Source organism: Ranitomeya imitator, chromosome 10 (genome assembly GCF_032444005.1).
Source record: "Ranitomeya imitator isolate aRanImi1 chromosome 10, aRanImi1.pri, whole genome shotgun sequence".
Taxonomy (NCBI): domain Eukaryota; kingdom Metazoa; phylum Chordata; class Amphibia; order Anura; family Dendrobatidae; genus Ranitomeya; species Ranitomeya imitator.
In genome coordinates this window covers 21567223-21581901 of record NC_091291.1, presented here as the reverse complement: position 1 = coordinate 21581901, position 14679 = coordinate 21567223, and the positions used below count along the sequence as shown (strand labels likewise).

At 42.3% G+C, this 14679-nt stretch overlaps 1 protein-coding gene across 1 annotated transcript in view; it reads right to left on the bottom strand.

Moving 5' to 3' along the window:
* Positions 1 to 312: 312 nt before the first annotated feature.
* The window catches only part of LOC138651169 (myelin-associated glycoprotein-like), a 33488-nt gene continuing 19121 nt past the window's right edge, over positions 313 to 14679 (bottom strand). The window contains exons 4-10 of the mRNA XM_069741190.1: positions 11917 to 12216; positions 10186 to 10455; positions 6709 to 6978; positions 4668 to 4761; positions 3437 to 3575; positions 1520 to 1555; positions 313 to 736 (exon numbers count right to left, since the gene is read on the bottom strand). Coding sequence (XP_069597291.1) covers positions 635 to 736; positions 1520 to 1555; positions 3437 to 3575; positions 4668 to 4761; positions 6709 to 6978; positions 10186 to 10455; positions 11917 to 12216 — 1211 coding nt within the window. The 3' untranslated portion in view covers positions 313 to 634. The remainder of the gene's footprint in view (positions 737 to 1519; positions 1556 to 3436; positions 3576 to 4667; positions 4762 to 6708; positions 6979 to 10185; positions 10456 to 11916; positions 12217 to 14679) is intronic.

Sequence of the window (14679 nt, the reverse complement as noted above, 5' to 3'; positions counted from 1 at the left end):
AGTTCATCCCTAGTCATATGTAGTGGTCATTATAGAAGCTATCTTATGTTGTGGACATTGTAAGAGACATGGGTACTGTTCATGATGTAGCTTCCTCAGGACTAAATACCTACCGGATATGTCTGCTTTTGTGCTGTACAGTGTAGAAAATGATGTCTTCGGTAGTGATGTTTGTAGGGACAAGGAAATAAACATGGGTGGCTCCACTCCCGATTTAAACTCCATAAATGGTAGCAAACATCCAAAAGTAGAAGAAAACAGACGAAGTGGGATGAATATAATACGGGTCATAAATTTGTCTGACACAGTTTATATAAATCCAAATTTTATTAATCTGTACAAAAATAGTTAAAAGCGAAAAGTAAAAAAATTGCAAAAACATGGGCAATAAATACCATGATTAAAGTTATCACCAAAAAACATTCCTCCAAAAAAGAACCACAATTTGTAAACGTAGAGATGAAGAAGAACAAATCCCATAAAAGTGCTTTACTGTCTAAATACATTATACAGTCATCATGCATCCGGTCTAACTGGATCAACCAATGTGAACTTATCCCAAAAACAAAGATGAAAAATGAATGAGATTCCAAACGTTTCACCACCAAGCAAGGATTCTTCAGGGGTTCAGCTATTAATAAGATAAACCGTTGATATAAATGTCTTCTTCTACTGCTCTGTTCTCTTTCTTCCCTTTGTCTTCATCACCATTGACATAAATTTCTTCTTTAACATTCTGCTAAGTACAGAAATTAACATTGAAAAATTCAAAATTAGCATCATGGTATCTAAAATATCATTTTATTTGCCTCTTACAATGGCTTCTGTTTAACCTGGCCAAGCAAGGACAACTTGTGTAACGACCCCCCATACACATACGACTAACATCAACCAAAGCTACCAATATCAGCAGGATCGTTTGATATAAATCAGGGACTCCGGGGGAAGTAAAGGATCTGGAATACCATACCATATTTTCAACAGCCGGTCCTTTTATTGTCCACAAAATAAGTCACTGCCAGAGGAGTCTGGCAGAGGCTTTCTCAGGGATCACCGAAGAGTTCTGCCGAGCTGAGTGTACCTAGGTGTAATGGACTCACGGAATATAGCTGTAGGGCCGAACAATCATTAAGCCAAGAGCTATATGTTGTAAAATGGGCCGAGGAGAGATAACTGTCAGCCAAACAAGGGGTCAACTGGATGCTATCTCAGGCATCTGGTCACCTTGGGTCTACTGTTAACTTTACACAAGGGAAGGTAAAATAATTGCCAAAAATATCCTCCCCTTTACGAGTTCAGCTAAGCTGTTAGAATGTCTTGTCCACAAACTTGTTGACCGTTTTCAATAACAATCAACAGAATTATGATTACAGCTACGGATATTGTGTGTGTAATAGGTACTTTGAGGGTCTGAAGAGAAAACTGTTCACAAATTTACTTATGTAGAAAAAAAATGTGCATCTGAAAAATGTATTCCACATACTGTATATATTGGTGAAAAATGAGAGTACTACATTACCTGGGAAATAGAATTTATATAAATATTTCCTGAATTCTGTAAAGTGGGGAAACAATGATAGAAGATTAGAAATACACTGTGCAAAGGTGAAAAAAAAACAGATTTCTTCAAATTTCTAAAGGGGAAAACAACTAAGTGATTTACCGTATTTTCCGGCGTATAAGACAACCTTTTAAACCCTGAAAATCTTCCTAAAAGTCGGGGGTCGTCTTATACGCCGGGTCTCGTCTTATAGGGCGGGTGCATATGGTGGGTGGGGGGAGTGGTCCCGATGACGAAGAGAGGGGGCATCTCACTGGGAAGGTGTAAGTGGAGTATCCCCCATTACCGCATTGTAGCAAAGCAGCGATGCTCTCTGTGCTGTGGGGCGGCGGCGGCGTATCTTCCTGCAGAGTCGGGGCTCCGCCGGCATTTCCTGAAAGCTCAGAAGCACCGGCAGCTCCATTTCTGCGATGCGGTGGCCTCCGGGAATATGGCTGCTGGGGGCGGTGCATGCTCAGATTCAGATCTCGTCCCGAGATCTCAGGAGACGAGATCTGAATCTGAGCATGAGCCTCCCCCAGCAGCCATTTTCCCGGAGGCCACCGCATCGCAGAAATGGAGCTGCCGATGCCTCTGGGCTTTCAGGAAATGAAGGTGGAGCCCCGATGCTGCACAGAAATACGCCGACGCCGCCCCCCAGCACAGAGCCCCCACACTGCACAAAAAGGAGCCAGCGCCGACCCCAGCATGGAGACCCCACGCTGCGCATAGAGGAGCCACCGACACCGCCCCCCCAGCACAGAAAGCATCGCTGCTACAATGAGGTAATGGGGGATACTCCACTTACACCTTCCCTGTGAGACGCACCCTCTCTTTGTCATCGGGACCACTCCACCCCACCATATGCACATTGGTCACCCGCCCTATAAAACGACACACGGCATATAAGAAGACCCCTGACTTTTAAGAAGATTTTATATTTTAACTAGAAAAGTTGTGGGGGTCGTCTTATACGCCCAGTTGTCTTATACGCCGGAAAATACGGTACTCTTTTTTACCAGTGGAAAAAAAAAATCCACAATCTGCCTCATGCTAAAATACGTGACTTTTTTCCGTGTTATTTTTTTTCACCCACCACATTAAAGTGGGTATCCTAAAAAATCTGGCATTATTTATTCCAATGTGTTATGAATTAAAACCGGTCATGTGCCATGGTTTTCCCGGAACCAATGCAAGATATGAACTCGAAGCGGTGATTACGGCATATAGACATCATAGATGGTTTCCCAATCAGGACTTCCCCGCTATGAGTCGGATCACAGAGCCACTAAACAAGAGTTCCTACTTTTTTTAGACTTTTTCATTTGAATGATTGACATGTAATTTTACATTTTCCCAATGTTTACCTGTGTAGGCTTAAAAGTAGATCCGAAAAGAGGCTGTGCACCAGAGGAAGCCAACAGGGTGAAACTCATTGGGCCACATTGGTACTTGCCATTCAGATCAATTTGATAAACACTTCCTTTTTTATGCCCTATTCACATCTGATTCCCGTCCCACGAGAACTATAAACATTCATAAGTCTTCTCTCGCTACTCAAACGGCATTATGTCAAGGCAAGATGGTGGAGGGAAAACTATAGACTGTAATATAACCCAATTTGTTTTATAGGGGACAAATGTGCTACCAAAATATTCCATGGGATGTCACAGTGTAGAGGGATCATCCTTAAACTTTTTGACAGTGAGAGTGATCAATGAGTGGTACAGGCGGCCACGAGAGGTGGTGAGTTCTCCTTCAATGGAAGTCTTCAAACAGAGGCTGGACAGACATCTATCTGAGATGGTTTAGTGACTCCGGCATTGAGCAGGGGGTTGGACATGACGACCCCAGAGGTCCCTTCCAATCTAACATTCTAGGATTCTATGATTATACCTCATATATAAGACAAGTGTCATTGTCATCGACATCTCTCCTTGAACGAGGCCTCTTCTTCCCTTCCTTGGTACTGACATCACAGTTAAATGTTGTGTCTTTGATTATATAACTATTTGGTTCCGAAATTTTATTTTTCCTTGATGCAAAAATAAGGTAGAAATAAGGAATTGGCAGGTATATTTATTAATTAATAATTACCGTACGTAAGTTGTCATAATGAAAAAAGTATCCCAAAAACAGTGCTGCTGTGCCTAGATAAAGAGTGTCAGAATGCCCCCATAAACAGTGTCGGAGTATAAAGCCTAACAGTATCAGAGATCATTATTTATGGTAGACAAGTCCGGAGACTGTGCAGGCCATGGCAGTATGCTTAGGCCACATTGGCTGCTCACAGTGGCACAAGCCTGGTGCCGTTGTGTTGAAAATCGGCTTTTGAAGAAAAGGCCGTATCACTGGTTTCACGACCAAACCAATGAAACGTTGACATGTTAGAGTACCTGGCATGACTACCAGAGGGGTCCGAACACTGAACATTGTGTCGCCCCAAACCATAATCCTAGGAGTGGGACTGGTGTGATGTTCCCGTGAGAAGGACTATTTATGTGGTTGTCCACGTGGTCTCCAGATTAATGTCCAGCAATAATTGCATCCAAGACAAAAGCGAGACTCATCACTGACGAGGACAGACCTCCATTGCAGCCTACAATGCCAGCTGCACCATGATGGCCTTTTAAAGCAGTGGCGTGAGTTCAGTGTAACACCTGGAGCTGGATGGTTGACCCGTAGCCCAAACGCCTTCTTATGGTTTACATGGACACATAATAATACTGTACATTAGTCTTTGTATGTCATGTACAATTATACTTTTTGTGAAGAGTGGATCAATCATCATGGCCATTTCTTGAAAATATCCCAAAAAACGATTTTCAACGCAACGACACCAGACCACATGTTGGATCGTGACGCTCTGAGCAGTCAAAGTGTCCTAAACATGTTGCCATGGCCTGGAGCAAATTTTAAACATAACACCTGCTGGTCCTACTGTGAGGAACCTATGAGGCCTAAATGTGCCACTATGGCCTGGGAGGTCTCTATATAATACATGACTGCTCTTCATATTCCTGTACTTTACTAAACATACTGATCTGTATACATATAATACAGGAACCAGCGATTTCTTTGCCCATAAAAACAATATTTGCACTGTATATTCTTGTTCATTACATACCTGCATTTTCTCATTGCACAGACTGCACCGGTAACACACATTACGAGGAAAGCGAGAATCCCTCCGCCAATCAGAATGGGCACTGTCCAATCCACTAACAAAAAGAAAGTGATTCACAATTCTAATAGATGACACAAAGTTAAGTTTTAAAAATCTCCTCAACACGTAGCAAACATTTTCTGCAAATAAATTATCCTTTGTGTGCAATTTATTGCGGTTTTCTGTTTGGCAATGTATAAGATTCCAGCACACATGTGGATTTGATGTGGATTTTTTCCCACTGCGCATTTGCAGCGTTTCTGCATCACGTACATTGCAATACTGAAGACGGCAGTGAATTTTACTCAAAGAATTGTCATGATCGCCCTCCTGGTGGTCAGTAGAGGTATTACATTTACATTCAAACTACTCCCCCTGCTGGTCATAGTGATAAAATTAACACATTAAACTCTTGAAATCCATTACATTACAATTATCAATGAGTGCAGTCAATCAGTTCTGATTTTCAGAAGGGGTCTTATAATGGGAGGCTGCTCCTACTGGCCCACTTGGACTCCAACAGACCACAATAGAGGGAGAAGAGGTGGATATGGCAATTTAGATTACAACCTAAGGAGAAGACCACATACAAAGAAAATATACAGAAAGAAGCAATCAGCTCCTATTGACAGGTGCACAGCAAAATATCCCAGTGGTAGAAAAAAAGTCCAATCATTAGCCAGCACTCACATCTTCTTAAAAAAAATTGCTTTATTTATCCAGCAGTATAAAAGGCACAAAATGGTTGAATACAATAACATAAAAATTAAAAAGGCAGAAAAAAAGGTTTGTTGCGCACCCAGACAACATGTTTTAGACCTGCATAGTCTTTTGTGAAGCCTTTTGTCACACTGCAGCACTGCCGGTAAATGCAAAACTCCATTAGATGGCAGCAGAGTGGAGAGAGGGCTGAAATCCTGCTCAGAGCAGACCAGCAGAACTGCAGTGAGGCTACCACCAGGTGGCAGCAGAATAGTCAGACAAGCCAGGTCGATACCAGAGAGTAGCGTAGTACCAAAGGGAATGCCAAACACAGAGTCAAAGGAGCGCTAAAAGGTCAGTACCGGTCTATATAGCAGAAGTACCAGAAGGAAGAGACAAGGTCAGGTCAGAGCCAAAGTAGAGTCAAGTACCGGGGAATCCAAACACAGAGTCAAAGGAGCGCTAAAAGGTCAGTACCGGTCTATAGCAGAAGTACCAGAAGGAAGAGACAGGATCAGGTCAGAGCCAAAGTAGAGTCAAGTACCGGGGAATCCAAACACATAGGGACACACAGAGTCGGGTCAGGAAGAGAGAAATGAACAGACATGGGCTAAGACAGCTAAACGCAGCAAGACAAATCAGGGTCTCACCAGAGCCAGCTGCTTGCCATAGGCAGGAAATATAACTGGCACTGCCTGCGGGATGCAACGCAGAGAAATGGCAGACCCGACACCAGAACGAGGTAGAGAAAGTTAACCCCTGACATAATCAGATCGGGAAAGGAGAGACAAGACCCAAAACCCGGTCTGGATCATGACACCTTTCTTGGTAAAGGTCCATGCTGGTCTGAAACATGTTGCCTGGGAGCGCAGCAGATATTTCTTTGCTGCCCTTTTAATTTTTGTGCTATTGTATTCAACCATTTTTGTGTATTTTATACTACTTTTTGCACCTTTTATACATCAACAAAGAGCAGCTAAGAAGAGTGCCTCCAGTCTGCAAGACCCAGTGCATCCATCCATTTTGAGGATGTCCCATTGACATAAATGGGGACAGTGTAATGGCTTACTGCAAATTATATAATAGTGAGCTATAGTGTTATTCCTCATGTAGTCATGCAACAGTTTATTCTGAAGTGCTATGTGTAATATTGTAACAGAGATGGGCTTATCATTTCCCAGAGGTTGTACACTTTTTGTAATTTTACATGGGACTGCAAGAAATGTGGCTGCACTTAATCGGGCCCCCACTTGGCACACAAAGTGACATTTTGGCACATTTTTATATCAGTATCATTTACCATAAATAGATAGTTTCTGGGACACGGAGCCTTCCCTATTGCTGGCTGTACAGTGCAGACCTCCTGGGGGTATCACCGCACTTTCCAGCCTGGTCACCATCTTGGGACCACGAGAGGATGAAATTACGGAGAATCCGGAGATGTCAGTGATGTTGCCATCTGTGCTTCTCCAGGTAATTATTGCTGGAGGATTAGCGATCACCACACAGTCACAGTCTATTGCACCGATCTTCTTATTGCATTGAGACTCCGGGAGGATCTGCGGCTTTTCTAAAATTGTAAAATATTAAATAATGTGTCAGTAAGTGGGAAAAAAAAGACCCCCCCCCCCAAAAAAAAAAAAAAAAAAAAAAAATTGTAAAGAATCCCAAAAGACTAAAAGTAATCTATGGGCAATGAAGCTAAATCATTGTTTGTCACAACTGGATGAAATTGTACAATTTCTTAAGTAATATAAATCACAAAGTATCGCACTATTGAGAAGCTTTGCCATATCAGTCACATTCAGTTCGACTTGATTGACAACTGATTAAAGCTCCATCAAACAAACTCAGCTTTCCTACATCGGATAGACTCAGGTCTGCTTTCTATGTCAAACTCAGCTCTGCTGCATCAAGCAAAGTCAGCTCTGACATATCAGACTGTGAAGTATGACACCAGAGAGATCACAAAGGTGGAGTTATGAGCCACTTGGTAATTTAGGTGTTACCCTTCGCGTCGCTTGTATTCTCCCGCGTGCTGGGTTGTTGTATTTTAATCATTTTTGCTTTATGTCTTTTTATCTTTATTCAGTGACATGTGGGTCTAATCTTCTTTCTTATATTGTTATGGATGGATGGGGCCTGAACAACCGGAGATAAAATGAATATATACCCAGATATGGACTGCGAGCAAAAAATCTTTTGGAACATACACATTCTGGACTAGAACAATTGATATCTCATCAACTTATACGCTTTATTGTGTTTGTTTCAATATTTTCCTGGAGATATGTTCTGTCCCGTTGTACGCCCTATTCCTCCTTTTCTTTTCTCCTTGTCATTGTGTCTTGTCTTTTTTCATGTTTTTATATTGCATCCCCGCAGTTTCTAGACCCACTGGTGCCCTTGGACGCTTGCCCACACTGTGTCCAGTAAGCAATATGGCTGCCGCGCTGCGCGCTTGCGCGGTGTGGTCCCGGATACGCCCGCGTCACTAAAGGCGTCCTTAGGACCCGGCGCGGGTCTCTGACGTCAGAGGAAATGATTTCCTTGACCCGCGCCGCGGCCCGGACGGCCGGATGTGACTGCGGGTGCCGGGATTAGCACTACGCATGCGCCGTACCTCGCGCGGCGCCTTTTGTAGTAATTAAGGCGGCGTCTAACAGTTCTATTTATACCGGGCACTGGTGGCATTCACATTATGGTCCCCTGAGGAAGCCATCGTTGCGAAACGCGCGTTGGGGCCGTACCATTCAGCCTGCCGTGGTCTCTCCCTGTCTTTCTCCCACATGGGTAAGCATTTTGCATATGGTGCTTAATGAATGTAGTGACCTTAGAGTCACCAGCCAGGGTTCACACACACTTAGAGGCTCTCTGGGTGACTATTCTCCCTTTTTTGTTTATGAGATGCCGGTCTGTAACCCACATTCATGCACCTACATATAGGGATGGACCTTTCTTGGCAGACTGATGTTGTTTTTATACGTGTGTTTTCCCTCGTCATCTTATCATGTTTTTGTAACATTTGGGCTTTTTTTAGCCGTTCTATTGTATTGTACTAAGAGCTATGTGTCTAATAAATTTTCACTTTTGAACATTATTATTTGTAGACTGGTTGGCTCTTTATATATATATATATATATATATATATATATTGTTTTTCTATATTTATACCGTATGAGAGTATACTCCGGTTCTTTTGTAGGTTTAACCAGAGAGATCACGCAGGATCCCACCGCTGCCACCACATGTGATGAACCCGCACCTCGCCACCCCGCCTGACATCATTATGTCAGCGAGATCACGTAGTATGGTCTCCTCACTTGCATCAACATGAATTTCCGCACTGCCTGGGGACACATAAGGTCAACTTGGTGTAGTTACACACACATGGAGAGTGAGAGGATGTGGCCCACTGAAGTGGCACCACACTCACCCACAACCCTGACAGACTGAGAGGCCCCTTTCACTAGCACCAGTGTGAAAAAGCGCCTGGTCAGCTTGGTAGGACTGCCACTCATTCCTCATTCGATATAAGCCTGGTTCATAACGGGATTACATCAGGCCAGAAACCAGCCCCGGTAGCATGGCAAGTTTAACCGAGAAACGGAAGTGTGGATTTGTGGATCTAGATAAAAGAGCAGCCCAAGGTTTAATTATATATTTAATCGCCTTAAGGGCCCACTAGACAATACACTATATACCCGATGATCACACATATATAGTGGTCAGATATGCAAATATGAGAGAGAACAAATGAGCCGGTCGTAGGAGCGCAAGCGAGGCGGTGAACTCACCGCCTCGCTTGAGCTCCTACGACCGACTCCTTTGTTTTCTCTTGGTTATCGCTCTTATGAGGTATCCGGCTGGAGCTGCAGCGTACCTTCTAATTTAACCACCTTCACCGCCAACTTGGCGCTCCTGCGAAGCCGTTCATCATATTTTTTTTCTCCAGATATGCAAATACGACAGTGGTAGGACAAAAGATATAAGCAAAATATTTGTTATTTACCAGGTGATGTTAGATCAAGGGTTCGCGAGGCCGCAAGGTGGCATGGGCTAGGTCCCTCACAGCACATCACTCGATGCGGCCTCCACTGTTGACGTGGACCACATGTATGACAGAGAAAGCGACTACATGGAGTTCCACTAGCCTTACCCCCTTTGGGTCACCTACCTCCTGCCTTTTGGGCTGAACCTAAATATCCTCCCATTGCCTCTGCAGCTAAAAAAAACTACAAAACCTATGAAAGATCATACATAACTCTTTTCTGGCACATCGGAACCAGCTGAGCCCCTGGTACACATGGGGACCAAACAATACTTCACTACCTGGCTTCTATTTGATGTTACATGTATTTCATGCCCCTGGGAGTTACAAAGGGTCGAGAACTAGACGAGTATTCACCATGTTCAGGGGATCTCAAAATTATACATGATGTATGGCTAGAATGTATAGTAACTTCATAAATCCTTATGGAATCGTGTGTTTAGAATGTTATTTGGCCAACCTTTGTCCTGCCCTGAGCTGCCTAAGGTGTGAGATCTGTCACTCCCAGAGTTTGAGGCCTAGCTCTCCTGCTAGCTGTATACTGAAGAGGGTCTAGGTGTTTTGTTACAGCTGCACACTGAAGCAACTCAGACCTGAGTTTTTGGAGTTCATCCTATGACTTAACGTGTTGATCCAGAAGAGGGCAAGGCCCCATATTAGGTGAAGGATTCCTCCCTGACTCTACTTACGGCAGTGTGCCGCGTCATATTACACCATCGTCTTTACCATAAATTGGTAGGATGTGGGTCACGGAGCCTTGTGTATTGCTGGCTATACACCATAGACCTCCTGGTGGCATCATCATTCCTTCCAGACTGGACACCATGTTGGAGCCATTCGATAATGAATGTATGGAGAATCCACTTGTCTGTGTGACAGTGATCCCTGTGTGGTGCCAGGTAATATTCGCCGGAGGATTCGACACTGCTGCGCATTCACAGATTATTGCACTCAGGTTCTTTTTGCAGTGAGATTTATGGAGGATTTCTGGTTTATCTAAAATCATACAAATAATCATATTACAATGTGTTATCTTCAATGAAGGATGGGCCGTCATAGAAACTCTCTTTAACATTTGCAGCAAATTTTTGTTTTCACGTTTGTATTTTTTTGGCAAAAAACATAATTTTTGTTTACTTTCGACTAACAATTATTTTTTGTTTTGATGACATTCATTATATGGTAAAAAGGACCAGGTCAGTATGATTATGGCAATACCAAACTTTCATATATTCGTAAGTCGTACAAGTCGTGAAAAAAAGAAAATTTGCAAAAAAAATGAAAACTGGGATTGTGCTGCCATTTTTTCTAAATCCGTTTCTTTTTATTTTTCTATCGACCGTTTCATGGATTTTTTCGTGTGTCGAGCTGATGGATTTGATGATAACAATTTGGTGAACATATGACATTTTGATGACTTTTTGTACATGTTTTAAGAGTTGTCGTGAAGTATAAAGCTCAATAATTTTAATTTTACGTTTCTCTTTAAAGCATCCAAGATATGGGTTGATTAATTTTATATTTTGATAAAATTAATTTATAACTTTTTTTTTAAAGCAAGAATGATTGAAATTTTTATTTTTATATTTTTTTTAACATTTTTTTTATATACTTTTATTCCGCTTTGGGGACTTGAACCTGTGTGACCCCTTGTGCCATGGTAATCCATTGGTGGCAAATGATGGCACAGTGAAGGGTCAACGGGAGCTGATGGCAACCATCTCATATGACCAAAAAAAGTATATTTAAACAGTTGCCAGCAGCAATTGACGCTCAACTCCAGTCGCTGCTGTTAGGCACAGTTTTCCTGCTTTCGAAAAATTGGTATGATCAGCTCACCTAACCATGAGTGTACAGGATCCCAAATCCAAGGGAAGACAGTCCATGAAGAGAAAGAAGGGGGTTGATCAAGCACTTTGAATAAAATTACATATTTAATGTCCTGGTTGATGCGTTTTGAAGTGATACTTCTTATTTATAGCCGATGTTACGAATAAAAAGTATCACTTCGAAACGCGTCAACCAGGACATTACATTTCTTTCCGGACTTTCCTCTTGGACAATATATTCATCCATTTGTAAGTCTTTTTATAACACCTAGATTTCCTCCAGAAAACATACAGGTGACCTGTACTTGACAAATAACACTATATCTGACCATTTGTTGACTTATTCTGTGTTATTTTTACCATTTTTTTTTTTCCTCTATTGACCTTATTTCTAATTTTCACTTATCTCTGAGCTGGTGGGTAGAGACAAGAGGCTAAGCTATCTCCCATACCCAGCACACACAGACACAAGTTATTCCAGCTCTTCCATGTTTCTGCATCACACTCTCAAAAGTAGAAGCATGGAGGTCATTATACCGGAGTACTGAACAGTGTAGCTGTGCATCCAGCACTAAGATTATAGAAAACACTATCATCATTTTCAACACGTTTTACAATTTAGACTTACAAATGACGCTCAGGTTCCTTCTCGTGACTTGCGACTTTGCTCCCGAAGAATAGTTTGCATGGCAGCTTATGGACATCCCATCATGTTTTCTGGACGTATTAATGACTTGCTTGGATTCCACTTTCCACACTCCCGCACCCTCATAAATGCATGTTACATTGACTTGTCCCAAGAGCGAAGACCACACCAGGTCGGGAGGATCTGATGGACATGTGTACACTGTTGAACATTTCAGAGTAACTTCTGTAGCCTCTGGGGTGGTCCGATTGGGAAAGATCACAATGGGATGCGGAGGGTTATCTGAAGTCAAATAACAAAAAAAAGAAATCATTAGTTTATTTTTTAATTATTTAATTTATTGTCCACCTACTCGCAAAATATCAAGCGCGAAGTTAGCTAAACATTGGAAAAGTCTTAAAGAAAAGCTAAACGTCATGAATTAAATAGAGATTTAAATATATAACCATTCTAAAGTATAGATATTTAGAAACATTGAAAAAAAACCCCTTAGTGATGTAAGATTTAAGAATGGGAGACTGATGTCTCACTATTTGACAGCTGTGTGAGACTTCCTGCTTCTAAGATACCATTGTGTGGGGGGGTAGGCAGTGAGAACACAGCATGTAAATGCAGGTAAGATCTATGCTGATGATGATTTTGGTAGCAATGTATAATAAGATGTAAGATGGATTCCTGTGTACTGTGGAGCAGCAGGAGGAGGAGAAGGAGGTTAGAAAGAGTAACACCAAAGGTACATGTGTAAGCTTCTACTCACCCTTGGTGCCTGGCTGTGTATATACAGAGGGAGACTCAGAATAACCCTAGACAAAAGTATCTACACCCTCTTCTTAAAGATTAACACTTTTACAATCTCCTCTTGTCGAATATAAAATAATGAATCCAGCACTCAAAATGGCAAGTGTTCTTCTGGCTGGACTTCCACATTGGATTTGCCTCTTTTACGTCTGCATTATCTTAGCTAGTACTTCTCTATATGACCATCTGGATTTATTTATACTCCTGGGTATCATGTGAGCTCATTGCATGCAATATGGGACATACCCCATAAACGTTTCTTTATACAGACATCATGCCTTTAATATCTATTTCATAGGTTTTGGCATTGTTCATTTGTGTGTGCATGATACTCATAGGACCTACCATTTAGGCACCCCTAGTGGATTAATTCTACCTCTGTTTTAATATTTTTTTTTAATCTTTTTGCATTATGTGCTTTCAATAAAATTACATTTTATCTCACTTTTGCTGTTTCGCTTCTATTATTCTATTTGTTTAATATGTTTTTCTGTAGAGGCTTGTATTGTATGGTCTAAATATAGGACCTTATTACACTTAAGAGGTAAAACGGTCCTGAGTCGTTGACTTTACTATGCTCCTACTAATGTCTTAAGCTTTCTTCTCCCCCAGAATGCCTGGGACAGTTATGTTAATGTATACACATCTGTCATGTCGGACGCTATTCACACTAGGACATCCGACAGACAGCGGTAATTCCACATTTGTCCACTATACGCTCAGTGGTGCCTGCTAGATTTTATCCAGGTTATCCAGGGTTAATCTGGCTGGTAATCTGGTTGGAGGCTGGGTCGTGCCCGTGGCCTTTAAATAGTCATTCTGGACTTTGGATGTCGCCGATTATAGCTTGTGTCTTGTGCCTGGTGATCTCGGTCTGGAGTGGTGGTCTAGGAGTTGAAGTATTGTATCTGGTGGTGTATTATCCTTTGTCATATTTCTCCTTCCTATATTTGTGTTTATTTTTGCCCTGTGCACATTATAGTGTTTTCCTGTGTGTCTGCGGCGTGGTGCGTTTTCAGTTTTCCCTGTCTGTACTTTCTGTGTAGGTTGGTGTGTGGTCTTATCACTGGGTGGCGGGTGGAGGTTTCAGCATAGGGCTGAAACAGGAGTCAGGGTCAGGCCTGGCGGCCCAGACAAGCACACCATCAGTGTAAATTCTAGGAGAGGGACAGACAGGGTTTTCCCTAGTCTGAGGGATATCGCAGGGGCCCGGGTAATCAGCTTTAGTCTACCCAATACCCCCGTGACAACGTCAGACAAACAGGGATAACAAAAAGCAACTTAAATGCAAAAACACCGAGAGGAGTAAAGGGGAGGATAGGAAGGTACAAACCAAATGGGAATAAGATAATGAAGAAATCATACACCCAAAAACAGCACACAGCAATCTCCAGCAGAACTATGAACTCCAACTCCAGCACACCAGCTCCAGCAAGCCAGGAAGCAAAAGTTTCACAGGCAGGGGTGAGAAGGTCTGGTCAGGTTTTATAGAGAGAGGAAATGAGCAGGTTAGGAGCAGCTGTGACATGGAGCTGCATGTCTCTAACCAGCATTCAAAGAGTCATTAACCAATTCAACGCCAGAGGAAACAAAATCCATTTCATATGAGGAAGAAAACACAAAGGCTAAATGGAAGATGTGAAATTCACAGTACATAAAGATCGCCTAACCCCAGATCTCCCAGGAGGACTTGACAAACTCGTGTCAGATTGTTTAGCATTAAGGCAAATGTGAAACCAGTCCAGTTAATCGGTGTAACGCCACCCTCTAACACTGATTGGAAGCTTGCTGGCTATGCACAGCGTACACAAGAAGCTGCCAATCAGTGGTGTGTTCCGGGTTATGCACAGCTCAGCATTCTAATCACTGCTACATCTAAAGCAGAGAAAACAGCACCAAGCATTCCAGTAAATGATACATCGACGGAATCAAATTCTCTGCCCCTTC